General features: G+C 39.8%; 1 protein-coding gene across 1 annotated transcript; it reads left to right on the plus strand.

The window, feature by feature from the left end:
* Nucleotides 1-21,365: 21,365 nt before the first annotated feature.
* Nucleotides 21,366-25,164, plus strand: LOC127229394 (zinc finger protein 431; the record flags this gene model as incomplete). The annotated part of the gene is made up of 4 exons (XM_051194526.1): nt 21,366-21,413; nt 22,649-22,775; nt 22,977-23,037; nt 24,801-25,164. Coding segments are annotated over exons 1-4 (600 nt in total), but the record flags the coding sequence as incomplete, so codon positions are not given.
* Between the last annotated feature and the right edge of the window lie 1,503 nt (nt 25,165-26,667).

The raw sequence follows: 26,667 nt of genomic DNA on the forward strand, positions 1-26,667 counted from the left end.
CACAGACCGCCTTCTTCCTCTTCCCAAGGTTCCACAAGCCATTAGACACACCTGAGCTAGAAAATTTTGCACTGCCTGGAGATTCTCAAGTGAGGGAGGGGGAGGGGGGCTGGCCATTGTTGAAAAGCACAGTAAATCACATGTAGAGGCTTAGTCTTATGAAAGCCCAGCCTTAGCTTGGCTTGTTTCTAACTAGATTTTCTATTCTTAGGTTAGCCTTTTCCCTCTGAGTTTTTATCTTTCTTACTTCTGTATACCTTTCTTTCCTTCTTACTCTGTGGCTGGCTGGGTGGCTGGGCGGCAGGCCCCTTTCGTCATCTCCTTGATCTCTTGCTTGCTCATCCTTTGCCTTCTATTTATCCTCTCTGCCCACCAGCCCCACCCACCCTCGCTCCTGAACCCTAACCCAACCCTCTCCCTGAAATAGAACCCTCATCCTGAACCTGAACCCTCACCATGAACCTGAATCCTCAACCTGAACCTTGAACCTTCACCCTCACACTGATCCTGAACCCTCACCCTCAACCTGACCCTCACCTTGAACCTGATCCTTACCCTGAATCTGACCCTAACCCAGAACATGAAACCAGAACCTGAACCCTTACTCTGAAGGAAACCTGAACCATACCCTGAACCTGAAACTTAACCTGAACCCTGATCCTGAACCCTCACCCTGAACCCTCACTCTGAACCTGACCCTGATCCTGAATCTGAACCCTGAATTGGAACATGAACACTGAACCCTGGCCCTGGACCCTCACTCTCACCCTGAACTGAAACTGAACCTGAAACCTCACCCTGAACCTGAACCCTGACCCTGACCCTGACCCTGAATCCTCACACTGAACCTGAATCCTGAACATGAACCTTAACCTGAACCTGAACCTGAATCCTCATCCTGAGACCTACCCTGAACCCTACCTTGAACCTGAACCTAAGCCCTCACCCTGAACCTAACCCTGAACCCTTACACAAAACCTGAACCTGAAACCTGAACCCTTACCCAGAACCCTCACCCTCCCCCTGAACCTGAACATGAACATTAATTCTCATCCTGAACCTAAGCCTTAACCCTCACCATGAACATGAACCTGAACCTTGAATCTGAATCTGAATCTGAACCTGAACTCTGAACCTGAACCCTTAACCCTTAATCTGAAACAGAATCATGAACCTGAATCCTCACGGATCCAGCAGAGCCTACTCTTCCACAGTGAAGTCAACATACACATCTTCATAGATCACTGCATTCTAAAATATAACATAAATGTATGAAAATAGAAGCGATACTAACAATACTATAAATGTATACTTCTTTGAAATTTTAATTATCATGCTTCCCACACTTATTAAATGACACAGAAGTTCTAATGTAAGCACCAAGTCACTTAAGAAGAACACTAAATAGGAGGGTTCCCTCTGTCATTTCTGAAATGCCTATTAACAAACATACAGAGAGAAGCAAAACAGATAAATACTACTCAGTGCACATCAGAGACATTGCATGAACAATTACTAACTACAAGAAAGATGGGCAAACTGGGTATACTAGCTCATGCCTTTAACTGGTTCAGAAAACAGGGAAAAATCTGGTACCTGATGATTCAAGAATTTGCAGTTGGCATCATATTTTTGGTAGACAACAGGAAATAATCAAACTCCAGGCTGAATTCAGTAAAATACAAACAAAGAACAGTAACAAGAATCAGTGATATCAACAAGCTATCCAAACCAACTAAAAGGCAGGGAGAATATCTAAATTATCAAAATCAGAAATAAAAAGGGGAACCTAACAATAAGACACTGAGGAAATTCAGGCAATCTTTAGGTCATACTTCAAAAACCTATATTCCACAAAATTAGAAGATATTGAAGAAATGGACAATTATCTTGGTTTTATCATTAAAGCTACAATAATGAAGAATGTGTACAATATTTGTAAAAGAATAGAGGATGGAAAGAAATACCCAAGAACCAAAACAGGAAAATAAACTTTTAACCAAAGGAAACTCAGCCAAACACAGCTACCTGTAATTCCATATGTACAGAAATTAAAAACAGATTTCAAAACTCAAAAAAATAATTAAAAGTGACTTTTAAATTGTTAATAATCTGACCCTCCAGTGACTGATATTTCTTGCAAAGAGCCCACCCAGCAAATGTACATGATCTCCTACAGAGCCTACTATGGCTCTAAAGTCCTTCATGCCCCCTTGCAGATTCAGGCAAACCCAGCCAGTGTCCAATCTAAAAACAATGTGAAGAATAATATAATGTCTGCTTCCTGACACAATGATTATGTCACAAGATATGGCATCTATATTCACCTGCAAAATACTTTGCTAACCTGAAATACCTCTACAGCTCAGAAACTCCTTTTGTGGCCTGGAACTGAACTTCACTGAATCACATGATGGTGGCTGTCAGCAGAAGAAAGTTGAAAGCATCTAATCATGTGTTGCTGAAGCATGATGTCTGTCACCCCCTTTCTATGTAAACTATCTGTAATGTTTGTAAGAAAAAACTGAAAGTGGAATGTAATATTCAGAACTTCTAGAACCAGACATTCAGTTTTCCTATTGCACAACAAAAGCAATGCCTGTGTGTGCACACCGGACAGTGATAGTACAAGCTCATAGACTCCCATGCCAGGAAGGCAGAGCCTCCCCTACCCCAGGGAATTCACACTCAACAAAGTTCAGAGGCCAAGGGCCACTGCTCACATCAACACAGGAACCAACGGAACCTTAATCTGGCTCATGGTCCATACCAGTCCAAGCAGTTCAGATTCTGATAGATCAGCCAACCTGCTCTTTCTGGTGTGGGGACATTGGCCACAAACTCAACATGGCCTGGCTTGTGGTTTTCCTTACAGCTCCCCACAGCAGAACAAGAGGAGAATCCTGGAAAGAAACTATAAGCTAACTCCCACTGATGGTCCTAATGGTTAACCCTTCCCAAAATTCCTCATTAGTTAAGATGTCCTTGCAGTTACCCTACTGGGTGAGCAGAGATCAAATGAATCAGACCACCCAGGCCCTCTCAGCTTTGTCCTTCTGCAGTACAGTCAGACAGGGTCCTAATCTAGGAAATTCATAGTTTAGTAAAATCTTCCAGTCTCCCAGAGAATTTCCTTTTTCTCTTCCAAGGCACAGGGTCCTATGTGTGTGCAATCAATTACACATGCAATGTACAGTACAATCAACCCTTTGCTTCATACCAGGAAGGTCCTGCAACCAAACACAGGTCACATTCAAACAGTGTCTGTTGATAAACAAAAGGGGCCATGGATGAGAACACAAGGAAGGGGCTATGGGATGCTTGCTCTCTTACTTCCTGGTCAGAGACAGAGAGTATCCAGAGGCATCCTTTGGATGGGAACCTGTAGTCGTCATCTGTTTCTGAATTAAGTTATTTCTCCCCGAATAAACATCCATCAGCCTATTGTTTCCCAGATTCTTATTTACCATGCTTTATTCACTGAATCACACCACTGTGACTGGTGGTAGCAGAAAGTTAAAATCATTCTAATCATGTATTATTGAAAGACAATCCACATCTCCATCTTTCTAACAGTTTCTAAACTATTTGTAACATTTCAAGAAACACCTGAAAGTGGAATGCATGCAGTATTCAGAACTTCCAGAAACCAGACCTTCAGTTTTCCATTTTGTCTTCCCAATGTACATCAAAAGCAGTGCCTGTGTGTACACAATGGACAGTGCTGTTACAAGTATCACATCCTCCCATGCCAGGACTTCAGAGTCTCCCCCTATCCCTACATCTGGAATCCAGGAGATCCTTTAGGGCATCTCTTGATGTTATTGTGCCCTGTGATTAAAGTTAATGGGAAACTACAACAATCCATCCCAGTAAGGATGACAAAGGACACAGACCCATCAACAAAGAAGGTATGGGTCACTTTTTCAAGAAAAGGTCCAAGACCTGCTGAAATGCTTGCAGAGGGTGGAAGGAATATAGAATGGGTAGTAGAGGAAGGTAGTTCTAAATACCATCTAAGGCCACATGACCACTTGCAGAAATGAGAATTATAACTGACATGAGTGTTACTGTTGTATTTTGTGAATAATGTATTTTTACAGATATTTATATGTGTTAGTATTAAGGCATCTGTACTGGACTGCCTTTGTGGTTCTGACAGGATACTACCTCATGCTGCTGCCACTAAGAGAATCACCTGTACACATTCACAATGATCCCTTTTAAAAGGGCCCTGCCTGTGGGTGCCCACAAAGATGGCTGCACTCCATCTTGGCACACGGACAGAGTTCAAAGCTGTCAGCAAGTCCCAAGACTTAAAATTCAAAGGTGTGGCTACAGCCTTTGGCCATCTTAGTTTTGACCATCTTAGTCTAAAGAACAACAGACCTGAATCTGAGGTGTGGATACTCCTGACAGTCAAAGCTAAGGAAGGAGAAGCTGCATTTGAGGTGTGGCTACTCCTGACCTCAAGGCTAGGGAACAAGAAGTTTAGAGTTAAGGTATGGTTACTGAACCCTTAGAATGAGTAAGGAAGAAAAGTCTGTTTGTTCCATACATATGATACCATGTTCCCCTTTTTGGTTATGGTATAGGTATACAAGAGTGGGGAAAAATAAACTTGTGGCATTTCAGTATTGACTAATCTGCCCTCCTGACCTTTATTCTGTCTCTCTCTTTCTTTATTGTCTATAGCTAGCCTTTCCCTCATCCACACTCCCCCACTCAGGTACTGACTTGAGGCAGCTTGCTGGCTCTGATTGCAGCCCCACAAAGATGGCTCCCAATACCTGCCCACCTCCCATCTCTATTTCTCTCTTCCTCTCCTTCTGTTTGTCTGTTTCTCTCTCTCTCTCTCTCTCTCTCTCTCTTTCTGTCTCTGCTTGTCTGTTTCTCCATTCCCCCTCTCTCTTTCTCTCTGCCTCTCTCTTCTGCCATTTCTGTCCCCAAAAGATGGTCTCCCCTCTGCCATCCCCCTTTTCCCATACACTTTACCCCAATAAAAGCCACATGATGTCTTTCTCTCATATGATACATTCTTAAATTACAATACTGTTTTTTTTTCAATTTACCCATCACATGTAGCAACATAAATTAAGATAATAGTGATTATCAGATGTAAGTTTGAGACACTAGAAAGATGTCCCCCATGGGACATAACATCACCACTATTCTGAATATATAATGCATTTGTGGTTTATGTGGGATAGTTATGTTTAGGAATAATTATGACCTGGTTGTTTTTCATTTGGAAATTAATCATGATATAAGGTGATACGTTTGTGTGTCAAGTTGATAAGAGATGGATTGTGATGGCTATTCTTGGTTGTCAACTTGACTATATCTGGAATGAAGTATAATTCAGAAATGGAGGACAGAGTTGTGATTTGAACATTGAGGCAAGAAAATAACATGCCTTTGATCCAGATCCTGAGGTTGGATGACATATGCCTTTAATCTGGACCTTGAGGCTGTAAGACACACCTTTAATCTAAGTCATACTTTGTGCTGGAAGGACAATGGAAGAAGGAAGACAGTGTGTTAGTTTTTTGTCTGCTTTCCCTCCCTTTGTCAGTACATCCATTCCTTCACTGGCATTGAAGCCTACTTCTTTGAGATTCCATCATACACAAAAAAATTTTAAAAACCATCTGAAATACCAAACCTTGTGGGACTGAGCAACTCTAGATTCTTCAGCTTTCCATTCACTGCTAGCCACTGGCTGCAGCTTATAAGGCATTCTAATAATAAATCCCCATAAACATATATAGATGATAGATAGATAGATGATAGAAAAATATATAGATGATAGATAAATAGATAGATATAAAGAAATTGATGATAGATAGATAGATAAATAGATGATAGAAAAAGAGATTCTAGTCTTAAGTTCTGTGACTCTAGAGAATCCTGACTAATACACTGAGATTTCCAGTCAATTAAATGTCTATATTTTTTGGTCCTAATTTTGGATTTATATTGTAACTACACATCAGAAACACCTTTAGCAAATACTTTATTACCATGATATACAAATTTGCAGAAATTATCATTTCCTATTGTATAAAGCTAAAGAATATGGGAGACAGAATCATAGGATTGGGTGTTATTTCTGATGAAAAAATTCTAGAATAACATGAACTATTATATTCATGGAAATATTTGGTTATTTGTTTTGTCAAGTTGGTAGATACTTGTTACTTAGTGGAAAGCTACTTGTTTATTAATTTAATCTTGTAGGCATTCATTCCTGAAACTTACTAAAATTCAAAATTTAAGTAAATTGATGCTTAAAAAGAAAACACCATCATCAAATTTCCAATCACCAAGGAAGGAGAAAGTCTTCAGTTCTAAAGCTACCATTTACAATTGTAGTAAAAAGACTGAGTGATGGAGCTGGAGAAATGGAACAGAAGTTAAGCACACTTGCTGCACTTCCAGAGGACCTGGATTCAATTCTCAGCATATACATGGTGGCTCACAACTGTCTGTAGCTTCAGTTCTGGGGAACCTGACCCCCTCACATAGACATACATGTAGGCAAAACACAAATGCATATAAAATAAATATATTTAAAGTACTGGTTAACATTTAACATCACTTTACAAATGGGGTTATCTTCTTCCAGTAGCATCCTGACTTGATGGATTTCCCAGAGTTATGTTTGAATACCACCACTGCCTGATTACATAGTTGTTTTTCTGTTTTTTTTTTTTCTGTTTGTTTGTTTGTTTGTTTTTGATGAAAATGAGACACGTCTGATCCTGGCAGCACCAATATACTTCAGAGAAGATGATGGGCATTAAAGAAATACCAAATTCTGTAGACCAGGAGGCTTCAAACTCAGGAAACCCAACTGCTTCTGCTGGGGTTAAAGATAAACACCAACACAAAGCTGGTAAAGGTGGATTTTATCACCTTTAAACATCCAGATTAAAGATGGGTAGTCCCATTTCAAAACTTTAATAAGAAAATGCCTGTCAGGTGGTGGTGGCACATGCCTTTAGTCTGGCACTTGAGAGGCATAGAGGTGTATATCTTTGAGTTCAAGGCCAGCCTGGTCTACAAATCAAGTTCCAGGACTGGCTCCATAGCTACAGAGAAACCAGTTCGGAAAAACCCTGTGCTGTGTCTTTAAGCACACTCTAATCCTTAAGGAAGTGTTCTTGTTGCTCAAGTCTCACTAGCCAATCAAGGACATCAGGCCAACCCACCAGTCACAAATCTTGCAGGACACTTCCTGGATCCATGCTGCAGACTTGGTTTTATAGCAGAACAGGGGCCAGTGGATTGATTGCTGTGCTGTGAGTGCTGCTGTAGGGAATTGTGAGGGGAACATGGATGAGCGTGGAAGCCACAAAATGGTGAGCAAGGGGATGCTATCCCATGATGAGGAGAAAGGGAATGGTCGGCTTGGAAGAAGGTGTGGCAGGCCCTCCCGGAGGCTGGGTGGGAACCTGCTGCCACGTTCTGTGTTCTGTGAGGTCCCTTATAGTACTAGCAACTCCCCAGACCCGGTGCTTGCCACAGAGCCTTTACTCTGTGGACTGCGTCTGTGGAAAGCATTTCAATCAGTGAGCTTTGTGTAGAAATATATATTTGTAGTCAACACAAACATGCTTCTGGTGCATATGGAAGGCAAGTTGCTGAACTTGGAGAGGCCTAGTTTTTCTAGTATCTTCTAGAAGTTCTACACTTCATATCTAATATTTAGGTATAAGATCCATTTGGAGTTAATTTTGTACATGTTGTAAATGGCATTCTTTATCTTTATTTATTTATTTGGTTGGGTTTTTTTTTTTTTTTTTTGTTTTTTGTTTTGTTTTTTGAGACAGTTTCTCTGTAAAGCTTTGGAGCCTGTCCTAGAAATTTCTCTGTTGAACAAACAGGCTAGCCCCAAACTCAGAGATATGCCTGCCTCTGCCTCCAGAATGCTGGGATTAAAGGCATGGGACACTAAAGATGTGCATAAATGGCATTCTTGTGTTGGATTGAACTCCACAACTAAACTGATGTGGATGAGTAGAATTATTGATATAAAGGATTTACAATTTTTTTTTTTTTTTAGGGGATAGTAAGTCCCACAAAATAGAATTTAACTGAGGGAGAGCTGCCTCTAAAATAATCCAAAGATAAGTAGTACGTTAACTATTCCTACTAAATAAAGTACATATTTGTTCTCCAGGATTGTCCAGATATTTGGCTTCAAACCATGACAAGGGAGAAACCCCTGACTTCCAAACAGCCCCTAGGCCCATCCCCATATGAAAGGACAGGGCTTTTACAAGCTGCTCAAGAGGGCATTACTGGGTCACAATGAACATTAGGGCATGGTGTGCCTTAAAGGTCCAGTTTTCTTCTAGAGAAAATCATAATTCTGCCAGATGGGCAAGATGAGACCAAGTGAAAACTGTTTAAAAAGAAAACACTATTGTGTTGAGGGTTGGACTGAGCAAGCAAGACTTTATTTTTAGGTCCCCACTCATGGAGAAGGAACATAGCTCCTTCTCAAACCCAGGAACATGCTTGGTGGAGCCAGTTACAGACTGGGGCCTAGCCTTAGGAGCTTTCCATCAGGCCCCGAGATAGCAAGAATAAAATAGAGCTCCTCCAGTAAAACTATGAAGATGCTTGGGAGAGAATGTAATGGTCTGAAGCCAGGGCCTTTGTGGAGGGGTTGCTTCAGATCCTGAGAACACAACTCTTCCCACCACATGGAACTGTGGTTATAGACCCCAAGGCCAGTGTGGGTTTATTCCATAATGTTCCTGGGATACTCTGTGTTCCCCTTGTGCTGCATTGTTTGATTAGCCTTCTCCTGAGTTTGTCCCATTGTATGATAACTTCTGCTGACTTCCTAGAAGTCTCCTATTTCCTTCCATTTCCTCCTGGAAGTAGTATACAAGAAGCTGTTCCTCTTAAGAAGCTTACTTAGAATAAGGCATAGCTTAAGCAAAACCTCCCTGCCCCAGCTTTTATATTTTATTTATTCTGTTTTTCCTATCTTTCTCATCTTCTGGCAATTCTACCTCAGGACCTGTCAGTAAAGTATGACCTGCATGTTACACTTATACTATGAAATAATTATGGTAATATGCTTTCTGTTGAAGTCTTTCATTTGACTAACTGGCCTGGCTTGCAGTTTCCTGCCACTATTTAAATTTTTCAAAGTGTAAATTGGAATCTGACCCTAAAAAGAACTTTAAGATGAGAGCGTATGTGGAATGCAAAATCTGTTTTAGGAGCCAGGTGGTAGTGCTGCAGGCCTTTAATCCCAGCACTTGGGAGCCAAAGGCAGGCAGATCACTGTGAGTTTGAGGCCAGCCTGAGCTGTAGAGCTAGTTCCAGGACAACTGGGACTATTGAAGAGAGAAACCCTGTCTCAAAAAAAAAAAAAAAAAAAAAAAAAAAAAAAAAAACAAAAACAAAACTCTTTTAGGCTCTCTCCTCTTTAAGCATTAGCCAGAGATGAATACATACTATCATTACAGAGATTTTTCTTATTGAGTTATTTCTCATTGGAAAAGCATATCCTGGAACAGCTTCACTTCCAGTCTTTTACAAAAAGTTTTCTGAGACAAGCTCTCTCCATGTTGACACAGGTGTCCTTGATCCCAGTCTGATGCATTCCAGGCAATGACCTTGATGTCCTCTTGATTACTCTTTCTTAAATTAAGTGACTGTAAGACCTCAGAGCTTTAAAATTATCCATTTGAGTCATGTAGTTGACTGTCCATTGCAGTCACAGGAAAAGGATTTGCACATGGAGCATGGTTTCTGCCTTCAGACCAGAGTAGAAGGAATAGTTTATTGAGTACACTGTAAGGGGAACAGGATAGAAAAATCAGCTGCTTGAGTCACCATCATGAAAAAGGACCTGATTATGGCAATGCAATAGTTTAAATGTAATCTCATAGGGAGTGGCACTATAGGATGGCATAGCTTTGTTGCAGTGAGTTTGGCACTTTGGGAAGAAGTGTAACACTGTTGATGGGCTTTGGGGTTTCTTATGCTGTGGATATGGCCAAGCATATCAGTTGATCAAGATGTAGCCAGAACCACATTATCCTTTAAATCATGCTGCCTACTATGATGACAATGGTCTGAACCTCTGAAACTGTAAGTGAGCCACTGTTTATTAAGCTGGTGTAGGCACAGTGAAGAAAGGGGTGGGAGAAGGAAAGAACATGAGCAATTTCCTGCTTTTCAGCAGTGGAAAATAGTATGGGGTCTTGTAATCAGTTTTAGATGATTGATAAAATACCTGACTTGCCATTTCATGGGGTTCACAAACAAGGCCAATCAATAATTTGGATAAAGGACTGATGTTACCATGAAACCAAATTGCTGTAGTTATACAAGTTCAACCAAAATAGAAGATCTTTGTAAAATGGTGTGACCCTGCCTAACAGAACTGTTGATATTTTACTGGTTTAAGATGTACAGCCCAAGAAAAGATGTGAGTAATCCTTGGTGTTCTCTCATTCAAATCCATAGTTTCTGAAGCAAATGGCCATAAAGCCTGTTTCAAGTTTTCAAGAAGAATTCTCAAGATTATAACTACCTCACAACTATAGTATCTATAGTCTCTTTCCTGCCTCCAAGCCCTTCCATGACCCCTCATTGTTTTCTAGTTCTGCTCTGTTTTTCTTTAACACCAGTTACACAGTAACAATAATGTGTGACCTATGAATGTTTGAATGTGACCTTGTATGGCTGTAGGACTTCCCAGAATTAAACATAGGGTTGGCTACCCTATATACTGAGTGTGCATATAAAAGACCTTGTGCCTTGGAAGAGAACTGGAAGCTGGGAGAATGTCTACTAAAGCACAAACATTCCAGACTAGAGCCCTGTCTGCTGGGATAGAAGGGCAGAGGTAGGAATGCATATGCTGTCTGTGTTATTTGGTCTCTACATACCCAAGAGGGGAATTGCTAAAATCCAACTGTGTGGCTCTAGCTAATGAGGCACTCTAGGAAGGCTTAGCACTCAGGAGGATCAGTTGGAGGTAGCTAGCACATTCTCTCCAGGATCCCCTGCTGGCTGTCTTGTAGGAGCTAGAATAGCAAGGTGAGTGTGCGGGGCTTCAGAGCAGGAGGAGCAGGTCTGCCTAGCTGTCATTGCTGCTGGGACTGGGAGGAACCATGAGCCATGTATTGACCTGAGCAGTGTCCCTTGTCCTCTGAACCTGTAAGTGTAGGTTGCCTGAGGGAAAAGGGAGGCATTGCAGCCCTGGTGGTGGGAAGCTATGATACTTGTATTATCAGTGTCCAGTGTGCATCAAAAGGTTGCTTTTGGTGTGTGGTGGGAACATACATTGGAAAACTGAAAGTTTGATTTCTAGAATTTAGGAATATTTCATTCCACTTTTAGGTTTGTCTTACATGTGCTTCACACAGTTTAGGAACAGGTAGAAAGGTGGTGGGGATCATCCTTCAGCAATAGATAGTTAGAGTGCTTTTGACTTTCTGCTACCACCAGCTACAATGGCTTGATACAGGAAAGTTGAGTTCCAGGGAACAAAAGGAATTTCTGATCTGCAGAAGTTCCTCAGGTCTGCATTGTATTGGATGGGTGGATAGGGAACAATATACAACTTGTGTCATGATGCATGTGGCAGGAAGCAGAAGTTAAATTATTCTTCCGTGTTGTTTTGTGTGTGGGTATCAATGGACCTGGGTTTGCCTCAAACCAGAATGGAATATGAGAGTTTGCAGAACAATAGCAAGAGATTGTCCCAATTTGTAGAGAGAGCTCTAAACCATGGGGCCTCTCTGTTTGGAAGAAATATCAGTAGCTGGAGGGTCAGAAGCAGAACAGTTTAAGGGACCTTTTGAGTTAATTTTGTGGGAGTTGTGAAGTCTTTTTATTTAATTTCTAAACACATAGAATCATAGGTAGCTGGGTAACATTGTTCAAGATCACAGTTTACCTGGTTGAGTTTCCTTTGGCCATTTGATTAAAAGTTGATTATATTTTTCTGCTTTTGTTCTTGGCTTTTTCTCTCCATCTCCTTTATTCTTTCTCAAATATTGTACACCTTCTTGATTGCTGTAGATTTGTTTTAAGTATAGAAGTCACATTGTGTCAATGTGTATCACACCAAATCCAGTAGATTATGTGTGAGAAATTCCACAGATTGAGGTGATAACTTTAAAAGAAGGAGATCTCCTGGAACCGGTTGTGAAACTCTTGACCAGAGAAAAATATTGGGCTATGATCCTCATGGCAATTTCTGTTTGTTCTCCTATTCATTTTTCTTTTTCTTTCTTTTTTTTAATTTTCATTTATTTTACTTTTAGTAATAAAGTTTTTATATCTCATACATGATAGCACACATATTTTGCTTTTAAAATTAACAGTCACAAAGAAAGGAACAGTGGTTTATTTTTGAAATCAAGGTGACCACGCAGCTGAATCTTAAGGCCTCAACAACATTGCATCTTATCACTTTCACTCAACAGTAAGGCCTGTTCTGATTCTTTCTGGTGAAGAGTAGTTTTTGTTTCTCCAGTGGTTCCCACTGGTCAGGCAGTCACGACAGATGGCTTACCACCACTCCTGCTGGGCTTCAGGGTTCTAGCAGGTTAACCCTCATTTCCAGTGCAACAGCTGTTGGCAATCTCTTGGTGCAAGTCTGTGCCTGGGGACTTCTCTACCGGGGCTGGCCCAGGAGTCCTGCTTTGGCTGCCAGGGCTTCATTCTGCTGAATATGATATTCCTGAAATCTCATGGATATTCTCTGTGTCTTTTTTTTTTTTTTTTCCATTTTACGTGGCCTTTTTATTACTTTCTTTCTTTCTTTTTTTTTTTTTATTTATTTTATATAACCAAGTACATTTAAATGAAAACAAACATTTATAGACAATATTTGGGAATTTGGGCGTCGTTCTTTCCAAACTACTTCCTGCTGGTAAGGGGCGCTGTCATGGGGGATTTGAAGAAGATTCAGAAATCCTGGCTGTAGTCTGTAAGGCTGCTTTGTCCAGCTGTTTTGAATGTAGGATCACCTGGTACTCTGTTTCAGGCGGTCTGGCATGATCAAACCACATTAGTCTGGAAGAAATCTACATCTTTTCATTTTCTGTGGAAACAAAAATAGAAATCCTTTTCCCCAGTAACTTGTCCTTGAACTTAAATTTTGGAGTCAAAGCATTTTTTTTTTTAAATTTAATTTATTATTTGACATGTCAATCCCAGTTCCCTCTCCATCCCTCTCTCCCTCCTTCCCTCCCTTTTACCCTCTCTGCCCTTTCACATGCACTCTAACCACCCTCCGCTCCCATCCCCCCCACCCCAATTCCATATGTAGGGGAATGCCATCCAGTTGGGGTCATGTAAATCTGACAGGTCATATGAAGTAGGGACTAGGGCTTCTCTCCTGTCTCTAGATTAAGGCAGTTATCCCTCCATGGGGTATGTGTTCGCAAAGTCCTTTTATGCACCAGGGATACATCCTGGCTCCACTGTCTGAGGTCCCTTAGACTGCTCAGTCCTTCTGGCTGAGACCCATATTCAGGGGGGCCTGAGTCAGTCCCATGCTGGCTTCCCAGCTATCAGTCTGGTGGCCTGTTAGCTCCTCCTTGTTCAGGTCAGCTGTCTGTATGTGTTTCTGCCGCCTGGTCTTGTCCTCTCCATCTGCATCTGGGTTCTAGTTCAACTCAGTGTTTATGTATGGGTGTTTGCTCCTGTTTCCAACAGGCATTAATTGAGGGTTCCATGGATAAGTTAGTTGTTGATCTCACTCTCCAGGAAGGGTATTTATGGTAGCCTTTCCACGGAAGCTCAAATTGTTAGTTAGCAGCTACCCCAGCCAGCGGGGCCTAGTTATTTGTGGGTCAAGGTGGGCTAGAACCTGAAAATAATGGGAGAGAAAGAAGGAATGAGGCCAAGCAATACTTGTCAAGGTCTAACTTTATTAGGCACAAAGAGGGGTTTTTAAAGCAAAGAAGGGAGGAAATGGGGAGGGGTAGCTGTGCTGACTATGGGGCTCTGGTATTGTCCCAGGCCATAAATGTCTGTTTACCTCAGTTCCTGGCGTCTTGGTTCATCTCAGTTCCTGGGTTGAATGGAACAGACTGCTTTTTCTTAGCAGTTTTCTGTTTTACCAAGATAAGGTTCAATTAGAGTTTTAAGGTGTAAGTAATTCTGCAAGAGGGTGTGACTCAAGGCTGGCTCCCAACATATCTCCCTATTTTATTATTTTTTATGGAGGGTCTGTCTTAGGCTACGTGGTGGGCTCCCACAATCGGGACCCTGGGGATGGGCTTGTCACTATGTGACGAATGGGTAGGACCTCTGTCTTAGGCTACATAGGGTGCATCCGCCCTCAGTACTCAAAGACAGTCAAAAATTGGGCGAGAAACTCGGGCAGGAAGAGTGGGCTCCTGAAAGACAGCCCTATGCTATTCCCGTCGTTGAGGGACCTACAGCCGAAGAGGAGGGTCTGCATCCGCTTTGTGATACCGCGATACTCCTGTCATTGACGTCTCCATATTTGAGAGAACCAGGTCCTCTATTGTTTGAGTCCTGTGAAATCAAGTCCTTGTCTAGGGGGATCAGAATTGGCATTGTCACCATCCTCAACAGGTTCCTCAGAGGAGTCCTGTTCCTTTCCCAAAAGCTGATGGTAGTGTACAGAAATAGGTTTTTTGAGTATGGAATCAATTTGAGTTTTGATCAATTGAGTTAGTCTCTGGAATGCCCAAGGCCCAAAAGTCAGCAGCAGCAATAATCCCACCAATGGTCCAGGAAAGAAGGAAGTAGGGTAGAAAGCCAAGGGGAGGTGGAAAACCAATTTTTATACCAGGACTCTGCCTGATCCTGCTGTTGTTTACATTCCTCAAGACTTTTCTGTACTCTATCTAAGCTGTTTTCCACTAAGCCAGTCCTATCAGTATAAAAGCAACATTCCTCTTTTAAGGCTGCACAAAGGCCACCCTGTTGCAAGAATAATAGATCAAGCCCTCTTTTATTCTGTAACACAACTTCTGCTAAAGAAGTATGTGAATCCTTTAGATTTTTTAGTCCATATTGTAATTCTTTAATATCTTTGTCTACTGCCGCTGTGAGTCGATTGAAATGGGAGTTAGTCTGTACCAGAGAGGCTATTCCTGTCTTTGCCCCAGCAGCTCCAAGACCTAGAATAACAGCCAAGGTAATGGCAGTTACCGGTTCTCTTTTTACATGGCTGAAAGTATCTCGACCCCAGAAGTTAAGGAAGGTTTCTGGATCATGTATAGTAAGTCGAGGTACCAACTGGACCAAGGTACAATAGTCTCGTTTCTTTAGAAAAACTGAGACTACCACATAAGTAGTCAATCCAGAGGAGCAGGCAAGATAGGTTCCTTCTGGTGCTGTAACGTAAATGTATTGTGAGGAAATTACGACCGTTTGGTTATATATTGGAATTAATGAGGAGGGAGGAATCATGTGAGGACTAAGAAGACAAAGACCCAGTCCTGAGACTTGGCCAATGGTTAGGCCTTGTTCTGTGGGGGAAATAGGGCTCCATCTTAACTGGCTAGTATCATTAGTAAAGATAACATTATCAAAAGCAGCAATCCCTTTGTAAAAAGGGGGACCTGGAGAAAAGCAAATCCAGCATTCTTGTAGATCTGTATTATTGGTCAGATGGAGGGTATGAATAGTTGAATTGGCTAATGCAAGAATCAATTCTGCAGAGGAAGGAGGTCCAGGGGGTAAGGTGGGTTGAAAAGTTCCTGTGAACTACACAGGGGAAGGGGAAGGTTTGGCAGAGGGTCTAACAGGAGGCCTACGGGGGACATTTCCCTTCTGGTGTAATTCAGGATTGGGGCCAACGGCTGTTTTACCGTTTGAGGGAAGAGATTTTTGTAGCTGTATTTTAAAGGTAAGGCCTATATCTTCTCCTGAAATATACAGGTGAAGACCCCATTGAGCCCCTCGAGTTGGCCAATTTTGTAATTGTTTTCCCCCATTGGTGAAAGAGATCAACAAAGGATTACACCAGTGACTGGAGCATTGTCGATTATAGGGAACAGGTCCTGAATTTAACTCATAAGAAGGGGGATTTAGGCGCTTAACCATTATAAGGTCCCAACTAGAGGAGGGTTTCCAATAAGTGTCCCCAGTGGTCTCACATCCCCAGGCAGCGCAAAAGTAATCTTGTTCAAAGCCACATTTGTCCTCTATAGATCGGTCTCGATGGGATCCAGGGCAGACATATATAGGTGCCATAGTAAGATAAGTCCTGGCCTGCCCATTAAAACATCCCGGTAGGGAAGTAGGTCTAGTATTTGTATTGACAGGTCTGGACCAGGGCAAGTAATAGCTAGGTGTTCCCACCTGGTTTCCCCACAGGGTTACTCCTTACAATTTTAGGGAATACAAAAGGATGTATTAGTACAAATTGTAATGTCTATAAACTGATTATCAATTTTTTTCTAAAAACTGAGCAAAATCGGATGGACCAAACGTTATAATTAATTAAAGCTTGAAAACTTAGGCCTTAAATCTATACAGAGGAAGGAAACTTCTAATGATAAAAGAAAATTAACTCCTTAAGTCGGGAGTGCCAGGGCTGGTGCCTGAGCCCACTCTCAGAAAAGGGGAGGTAACCTCTTACCATCTAAGTAAACATTCCTTTGTCATGAAAGGGTGTTGAATTTTGTCGAAGGCTTTTTCAGCATATAGGGAGATAATCATATGGTTTTTCTTTTTCTGTTTGTTTATATGGTGGATCAAGTTGATAGATTTTCATATGTTAAACCATCACTGCATTCCAGGGGTGAAGCCTACTTGGTCATGGTGGATGATTTCTCTGATGTATTCTTAAATTCGGTTTGCCAGTATTTTATTGAGTATTTTTGCATCAATGTTCATCAGGGATATTGGTCTGTAGTTTTCTTTCTTAGTTGTGTCTTTGTGAGGCTGAGGTACCAAAGTTATTGTGGCCTCATAAAAAGAGTTTGGCAATGAACCTTCTGTTTCTATTTTGTGGAACAGTTTGAGGAGTAGTGGTATTAGTTCTTCCTTGAATGTCTGGTAGAATTCTGCACTGAATCCATCTGGCCCTGGATTTTTTTTGGTTGGAAGGCTTTTGATGACTGCTTCATTGCGGGTTACAGGTCTATTTAAGTTGTTTGTCTGTTCTTGATTTAATTTTGGTAAGTGATAGTTATCCAGAAATTTTTCCATTTCCTTTGAACTTTCAATTTTCGTGGAATACAGATTTTCAAAGTATGACCTGAAAATTGTCTGGATTTCCTCTGTGTCCATTGTTCCCATTTTCATTTCTGATTTTGTTTATTTGCATGTTCTCTTTCTGCTTTTTCGTTAATTTGGATAAAGGTTTGTCTATCTTGTTGATTTTCTCAAAAAGCCAACTCTTCGTTGCATTGATTTTTTTTTTTGTATTGTTTTCCTGGTTTCTATTATGTTGATTTCAGCCCTCAAGTTGATTATTTCTTGGCATCTACTCCTATGAGGTGAGGTCGCTTCTCTCTGTTCTAAGGCTTTCAGTTGCGCTGTTAATACTCTTATGTGACTATCCTCTGTTTTCTTCATATGGGCACTTAGAACTTCCCTCGTAGCACTGCTTTCAAGGTGTTCCATAAGTTCGGGTATGTTGTGTCCTCATTTTCGTCGAATATTAGAAAGTCCTTAATTTCTTTATTTCTTCTTTGACCCAGGAGTGGTGCAATTGCACATTGTTCAGTTTCCATGAGTTTGCAGGTTTTCTGCTATTTGTGTTGTTGTTGAATTCCAATTTTAAAGCATGGTGGTCTGATAAGATACAGGGGACTATTCCTATTCTCTTGTATCTGTTGAGGTTTGTTATGCCACCTAGTATGTGGTCGATTTTAGAGAAGGTTCCATGTGGAGCAGAGAAGAAGGTATATTCTTTTGTCTTTGGATGGAATGTTCTATAGATGTCTGTTAACCCCAGTTGAGACATAACTTCTGTTAGTTCTTTTGTTTCTTTGTTGAGTTTCTGATTTGTGGGCCTGTCTAGTGTTGAGAGTGGTATATTGAAGTCTCCCACTATAAGTGTGTGAGGTTTTATATGAACTTTGACTTTTAGTAGTGTTTCTTTTACGAATGTGGGTGACTTTGTATTAGGGGCATAGATGTTCAGAACTGAGACTTTGTGTTGATGGATTTCTCCTGTGATGAATATGAAATGACCATCTTCATCTCTAATGATTAATTTTGGTTTGAAGTCTAACTTGTTAGATATTAGGATAGCTACGCTTGCTTGCTTCTTATTTCCATTTGACTGGAAAATCTTTTCCCAACCCTTTACCCTGAGGTAATGTTTATCTTTGAAGCTTAGATGTGTTTCTTGTATGCAGCAGAAGGATGGATTCTGTCTTCATATCCATTCTGTTAGCCTGTGTCTTTTTATAGGTGAGTTAAGACCATTAATGTTGAGGGTGAGTAAGGACCATTGATTGTTGATGGTTGTTTGATTTAGGTTTGTTTTTGGCAGTGGTATTGTGAATATATTAGTTCTGCTTTACCCTTGGTTTCTGGTGTAGTTGGATTATCTGTTGCCTACATTTTTGTGGGTGTAGTTACCTTCCTTGGGTTGGAGTTTTCCTTCCAATACTTTCTGTAGGGCTGGATTTGTAGATACGTATTGGGAAAATCTGGTTTTGTCATTAAATATCTTGTTTTCTCCATCTATAGTGATTGAGAGTTTTGCTGGATATAGTAACCTAGGCTGGCATCCTTGTTCTCTTAATACTTTTAGAACATCTAACCAGGACCTTCTGGCCTTGAGGGTTTCCATGGAGAAGTCAGATGTAATTTTGATAGGTCTGCCTTTATATGTTACCTGTCCTTTTTCCTTCGCTGCTCTTAATATTCTTTCTTTATTCTGTATGCTAGGTGTTTTGATTATTATATGTCGAGGGGTCTTTTTCCTTTGGTCCAGCCTATTTGGGGTTCAGTATGCTTCTTGTACTTTCATGGGCATGTCCTTCAGATTTGGAAAGTTTTCCTCAATGATTTTGTTGAATATGTTTTCAGCACCTTTGAGGTGGGCTTCCTCACCTTCCTCTATGCCTATTATTCTTAGGTTTGGCCTTTTCATGGTGTCCCACATTTCCTGTATGTTTTGTGTTAAGAATTTGTTGGATTTATGATTTTCTTTGGTCGATGAATCTATTTCTTCTAGTTTATCTTCTGCGCCTGAGATTCTCTCTTCCATCTCTTGAATTCTGTTGGTTATGCTTGTGTCTGTAGTTCCCGATTGTTTGCCCAGTTTTTCTATTTCCAGCATTCCTTCGGTTTGTATTGCCTTTATTTTCTCAATTTCAGTTTTCAACTCTTGAACCGTTTCCTTCACCTGCTTAATTGTTTTTTCTTGGCTTTCTGTACTTTCCTTAAGGAATTTGTTCATTTCTTCCACTTTTTTGTTTGTTTTTTCCTCCATTTCTTTAAGGGATTTTCTCACATCTTCTTTGAGGGCCTCTATCATTTTTATGATGGTAATTTTTTAAGTCGTTCCCTTCTGCTTCCTCTGCCTTGTTGTTGTGTTCCGTTCTAGTTGTTATAGATTCCCTAGATTCTGGTGGTATCATGCTTGTCTTTCTCTTGTTAGGTGTTTTCCTGTATTGCCGTCTTCCCATAGCTTCTTTCAGTAGGTGTTGGTGGGGTCTCCCCTTCTCTCTATGGTACTTTCCTGGTGGGCTTATGTGGGTCAGAGATTCAATATCTGTAGCTCTGGGTGGTCCAAGCTCTAAAGGAGGTCTCTCCACAGTCAGGGACCCAGGGATGGGGTCAGGGCTGAGGATCCAGTAGAAGATGCCACTAGCCAATGGCTCTAGCCAATGGCTGGCAGAAGAAGACAAAGCCTGAGCTGAAATTTGGAAAGGTTTTGCAGGATAGTGGGATCTCACTGGAAACTGGGACTCTCCAGCTGAGGCCTCTTTTATTAGCAGAGGCACAGATATGGGGGTCAAGGATCTTGCCGGCAGGAACTCAGAGTGGACCCGCAGAGATAGGCGGATCTCTGGGAGGGGCCCAGGACTCCAGCAAAGGACTGGAGGTGGGGTCAGAGACCAAGCAGGTGGAAATTACGGGTGGTCCCGCGTGGATAGGCAGGTCTCCTTTGTTCAGAGTTGCTCCAAGGAGTCTCTGAAGTAGGGTGGACTGTTGGCTCCTCTCTCTGTGTCATTTTTAAATATTTCTGTAAGCAATGTTCTGAACAGGTAACCTCTTCAGGTTTCACCTCTCTCGTTGTGAAGTCTTTAACACAGTCCAAAAAGCAGTTTTCTGTAAGTCTATTGTAGGTTCCCAGGAACCTACAATATCTGTGCAGCCATATTCTTTCAGTATGTTTATTAATCACTTAGCCACGGGCTCTCACATCCGACACCGGGACCGGGCTGAGGGGCTGCGGCGCACGTAGAGGCTCTCTCCTATTCATTTTTCATATTAAAAAAATGTTCCTGAAAGCCTACACTGACATTTCAAGTGAGAGATATAGATAAGAAACTATACCCTGAGATGGGGTCTCTAGCTATGACCTCATCTCCAGAAAACCCAGCATTTTTCAAATCATTCGCGTCATTCACCTAAGTACAAAGAGTAAAAGCTTTCCCAACAATAAAATCTTATATGGCTGTCATTGAGAGTAGGCTTGGTAAAGAAAGCTTTTAATAAGAAAGAGTTAAAATAGCTCAGTATTTCAAAAACACACAAGAACCAGGTAATAGATGTTAAACAATAATTGACCATAAAGATATATTAATTTGAATTAAGAAATATGTGGTTAGCCTTGGATGATTTTGTGTTAACCAAGGACAATTCTGTGTTTTGATTAACTGGATGATTTCATGTTTTGGATTTCTGTGCTGCTGTGCCAAGTAACAATAATGTCATATATTTGGGTTTGCTTAACAAAAGCATCAACTGAGAAAATATTTCTATAAAAAAAAAAAAAGTTGCTTGAGAACTGCAAAATACTCTCAGATTCAAACTGCCTGTGTATTTGTTTCTATTTGTCACTGCTGAATCCTTACCCACCTAGTCTTCAAGAACCCTCATCCCAGGGACTTCCATACCTGGCTAGGGTGGTCTGTGGCAAATGTGTGTACTATTTTTTTTTTTTGTAATGCTCTTCAGAATTCTATCTGTTTCCACTTTGCATATAGCTTTGGAATCAGATAACCTGTTATAAATTGTTGGGAATTTTCTTTGGGCTGTATTCAATTCTTGTTGCAAATTAACCTTATACAGTATCTTAATGTTGATGCATCAAATTACCAATGATTATTTTACTTACTTATTTAGTCTCTTTTATTCTTGTTGTTTTTAATCTGTGAAAGACTTTACTATGGGGCTTAGTAGGTGGCTCAGTACACTTAGTGATGATGAGTTCAGATCCCAATAGCCAAACTACCTGCTACTCCAGATCTGGGGTATCTGACACTCTCTTCTCTGGTATGTCACATATACACACATGGAAAACCTCTCTCACATGCAAACATATACAACAATTTGGATAAACTTGTTTTCAAAATTCTTGTTACTTATAAAGCAATGAGAGCAAAAAAAAAAGTCACTTTAGGTGCATAATACAAATCATACACTGTTTCTTTTTAAATTTATTTTAAAAATTTAGTTTTCATTTTAATACCCACCCCAGTTCCCCTCCCTTCTCATCTTCTGCCCCCTACCTCTCTCCCTTCCCATCCCCCACCCACTCCTCAGAGGGGGTAAGGCCTTCTTTGGGGGGGTTAATAAAGTCTGGCATACCAAGTTGAGGAAGGACCAAGCCAATCCATCTTGTATCAAGACTGAGCAAAGTATCCCACCATAGGGAGTACACTTGAAAAAGCTAGTTGATGTACCTGGGATAAATCCTGGTTTCATTGTCAGGGGACCCCCAACAGATCAAGTCACGTAACTATCACCCACATTCAGAGGGTCTAGTTTGGTCCCATGAAGGTTTCCCAGCTGGCAGTCCATAGTCTGTGAGCTTCCACTAATGACACTAATAGGAGGTGTGGCTTTGTTGGAGCATGCTTTTCCTTGTCAGAGGAAGTAAGTCACTGTGGGGTTCTGCATTGAGGTTTCTTATACTCAGGATGCTGTCAGTGTGTCAGTCAACTTCCTGTTACCTCTGAGTCAAGATGTAAGGGCTCTAACCTTCAGTACCACATCTACCTGCATGCTGCCATGCCCCCTGCAATGATGATAATTAACTGAACCTCTGAAATTTTAAGTGAGATGCCTCAATTAAATGTTTCCTTTATGAGTTGCCATAGTCATGGGGTCTCTTCACAGCAATAAAAACCTAACTAAGACAAAAGTTGGTCCAGGGACTGGGGTATTTCTATGATAGGCTGGCCCTATCATGTAATTTCTCTGATTTGTTCTCAGTAGTGTTGATCTGCTTCCTTGTTTCTCCCTTTATTTCTGTTCATTGGGATTCCTTTCTCAAGGCTATATGCTATTTAAAGGGCCAAGAAATGGTACATGTGAACCTCGTATTCAGTTTCCTTCTAAAGTGACTTGGTGAATACATTATAATGTCCATGTCATGAAATAAGTGTGGAAAGCACCAGAATTATATAAATATATTGTCAAAACAGTATACATTTACAATGTTGGTATCATACTTCCTGGTTTACACATGTATGGGTTATTTTAGAATGCAGTTACCTGTGATGATGTATACATCAACTTCACAAAGGAAGAGTGGGCTTTGCTGAAACCTTCACAGAAGAAACTCTACAAAGATGTGATGCTAGAGACCTACAGGAACCTTACTGCTATAGGTAATACTGAATTTTCCTTCATGTTTTAAAGTAAGGGGACAACTGTTTCTTGGTTATTGATTGATACTCCTCTGTAATTTTGATTGAGAAAAGGGAAAATTAGGTGAATAAGGCATAGTTCTAAGGTTCATTGAAGATATTAATTTAAATTTTGTACAGTTTCCAATAATATATCAAATATTTTCTGGTATTATATTTTAGGCTACAGTTGGGAAGACCATAATATTGAAGAATATTGTCAAAGTTCTAGAAGACATAGAAGGTAATTTTCATATGCAAGTTTATACAAATTTGCCTCTGAAGAAATTTTAATGTGTCCTGGAAATTTTAAAGAAAAGCAACAATATAATTAAGCACAGCTTAAAGTATATTGATGATTCTTAATTTCTCACAAAACCATGTATCTACCTCAATGTCAGGTAGCTATTCTGTGTTTGCAAGGCATCCTTGTGAAAAAAGAAGACAAGGAAGCAATGCCTTAACAGATACCACCATTTGAATTATAGCCCCATGAGAGCTATGCTGTAGAAATGCCAATCCATTTAGGTTCATACCACTCAGATGTTTTAAATGGTATAAACATTGAATAAGTGATAAGCATATGTCTAAGAACTTCTAAGAAAAAAGAGTTTATAGTAAAGCTGGCATTACTCATATATTTGTGACTTTGCTAAGTATATTGAAAGTTTATGAGAATTGAGAAGGTTGTTGTGGAGAAACCTTAAACCCTATATCACATGTCTGTGAAGAAAAGAAAGTAAAACTGTGTGAATGCAATGTGGAAACATTTTTTTTTTCTAAATTTTCACACAGCAGTAGTCAAATCTGACAATGTGGAAACCTTTTATTAGTTATTCTTCCTTTAGTAAGAATATCATATGTTGACCTGAGCATGGCACATGCCTTTAATTCCAGCATTCAGGAGGCAGAAGCAGGTGGATCTCTGTGAGTTGGAAGCCTGCCTGGTATATAGAGCAAGTGGAAGGCTCTAAAGATACAGAGAGAAATGTTGTCTTAAAATATCAAGAAAAAAAAAAAAAAAAGAGTATCATATGTCACTCTGAATGCAAGCCATGTGAGCATAGAATATGGAAAGAAGCAATGTAGCTCTCTCAGGACAATGAGAAGATATGAAAGATATTTAGTAGTTCCCACTTAGAGTAGATTTGCTGAATGTGATATAAGTTTACAATTAATTGGTTTTGCAAATTCATTGGAAGGACATCAACAAACTCACTGCAGAAAAGCCCTATGAGCATTGGAATGTAAGGCTACTTCCATTTGTCCCGGTACATTTTGCCAATGTAGTATGACTCACACTATAGGAAAACTTAGGAATGCAATGGCAAAGCTCCAAGTTCCTCCAGTTCTTTTCAAATATGTGAAAAATCTCACATAAAAAGATGCCCTAAATGTGGGCCATGAAATAAAGTCTCTTACTATCTATCACAGGTATTTCCAAAGACATTAAATAATCTCTAATGAAGGGAAACATCAAGAATTTAAATCTGAAGATCTGACTCCTCTTTATAGTTAGGCCAAATTATAAAATTAATTCATACAGATATTAAGTTTCATCAGTATAATGCATGTGGTAAAGCTTGTAAATGTGCCAATTATCTTTGCAGGAGAGAAACTCTGTGAATATATTCAATGTGTTAAAAACTTTGCATATTACAGGTATCTTCAAAAACATGAAAAAGTTCATACTGGAGAGAAACCATATGAAAGTATTCAACATGAAGTCTTTGCATGTAACAGTTGTCTCCGACTTCATAAAAGAACACACACTGGAGAGAAAACCTATGACTGTAATCAGGGTGGTAAAGTTTTTGCAACTCATGGCCATCTTCAAAAACATAAAAGAACATATACTGGAGAGAAAACCTCTAAATGTAATCAATGTGATAAAGTTTTTGCAAATCATGGTCAACTTCAAAGACACATAAGAACACATACTGGAGAGAAACCTTATACATGTAATCAATGTGGTAAATCCTTTACATGTCACAACAATCTTAAAAGACATACGAGAACACATACTGGAGAGAAACCTTATGAATGTAATCAATGTGGTAAAGCCTATGCACATCACTCTCATCTTCAAGTACATAAGAGAACGCATACTGGAGAGAAACCCTACAACTGTAATCAATGTGGTAAAGCCTTTTCACAGCTCAGTAATTTCCGAGTACATCAAAGAACACATACTGGAGAGAAACCCTATATATGCAATCAATGTGGTAAAGCTTTTGCAAGTCATGGGGGTGTTACAAGACATAAAAGAACACATACCGGAGAGAAACCCTATGAATGTAATCAGTGTGGTAAAGTGTTTTCACATGTTAGTAGTCTCCAAACACATAAAAGAACACATACTGGAGAGAAACCCTATGAATGTAGTCAATGTGGTAAAGCCTTTTCACATGTCAGTAGTCTCCAAACACATAAAAGAACACATACTGGAGAGAAACCCTATGAATGTAGTCAATGTGGTAAAGCCTTTTCACATGTCAGTAGTCTCCAAACACATAAAAGAACACATACTGGAGAGAAACCCTATGAATGTAGTCAATGTGGTAAAGCCTTTTCACATTACAGCACTCTCTCAAGTCATGAAAGAACACATACCTGAGAGAGACCCAGTGAATGTAATCAATGTGGTAAAGCCTTTGTATGTAACATCAACCTTTAAAATTATGAAAAAAAATCACATTGCAAAGAAACCCTATAAATATAAGCAGTGTGGTGAAGTTATGCCCTTTGCATACCACAATCACTTTAAGGACATGAGAAAATTAATACTGAAGGGAATCTTAACTATAAAGGATTTGGTAAGCTCATCAGCCAACACACATTTAGTATACAAGATTCTGGAGAGAAAAAAATCTGACAAGTGTCAACAATCTGTTCAAACATTATGATGTCTCTATTTTATTTTCACCTGCAAATTCATATGGACAAAAGTCCTATGTATTTATTGATACATAGGACTTTTTGACTTCACACTTTAATTACATAAAAACCTTATTCAGATTGATTTCTCTAAATTCACTCCTACATGCTTCCTTTCTGTTACATGAACCAACTTAAGATGAAGGAAAACAGTTAAGACTTTAAATGCCTCAACACCTAGGTTACAGAAATGAGTGCTTACAACAGAAAATATTCATGTGTGAAAATATGTTTGGTTAAAGACTTGATTTAATTTTAATTATGTGATATCTGTGTGTGGGTTTGTGAATGTTTATGCTTGTTTCCAAGAAGTTTAGACCCTTGTGTATTCTTGTAGCAGGAACTACAGAACGTCCTCAAAATCCTGACCTAGGTCTTGGCATTGAACTTGTCATAATTTTCTTCACCCATCTGTCTAACCCTGTACATATTTTAAATCCTTTTTGCATCATCTTGATATCAGGTAATAGGGAAGAACTCATGGAATAAAAAAACGTACTCATGTAAACAATTTGGTAAAAAATTTAGACATCATACTTGTCTTTAGTTTCTGAAAATAAAAATTGTTTCATGTCTTTTTCATAATAAGGAAGTTATTTACAATGTGGAGATTATTGCATTGTAGTTTCTATTTTGCAGTATTTGAATTAGATATTAAAGTGTGCTATGTTTGGCAAATCCATTTAGTGAAGTTTATTTTGTGATCCTTATATTTCTTCTGTAGCCTTTGTACATCTTCTATTGTGCTTTCATTTAGTGAGAGTATTTTTTCTACCAAAATATTTAAAATGAGATGCCCATCATCTAAGTGGTTTGTTGTTTATTTAAATATCATGCAGTGTATAATCATGCTTTTCAAGTAAGTGTGTCTGTGAAAGGGTGATGGGTTGCTGTTCCTGGTTTTGTTTTTCACATTTTCACAAATTCTCTTGAGATA

The sequence above is a fragment of the Phodopus roborovskii genome, unplaced genomic scaffold, assembly GCF_943737965.1.
Source record: "Phodopus roborovskii unplaced genomic scaffold, PHOROB, whole genome shotgun sequence".
NCBI lineage: Eukaryota > Metazoa > Chordata > Mammalia > Rodentia > Cricetidae > Phodopus > Phodopus roborovskii.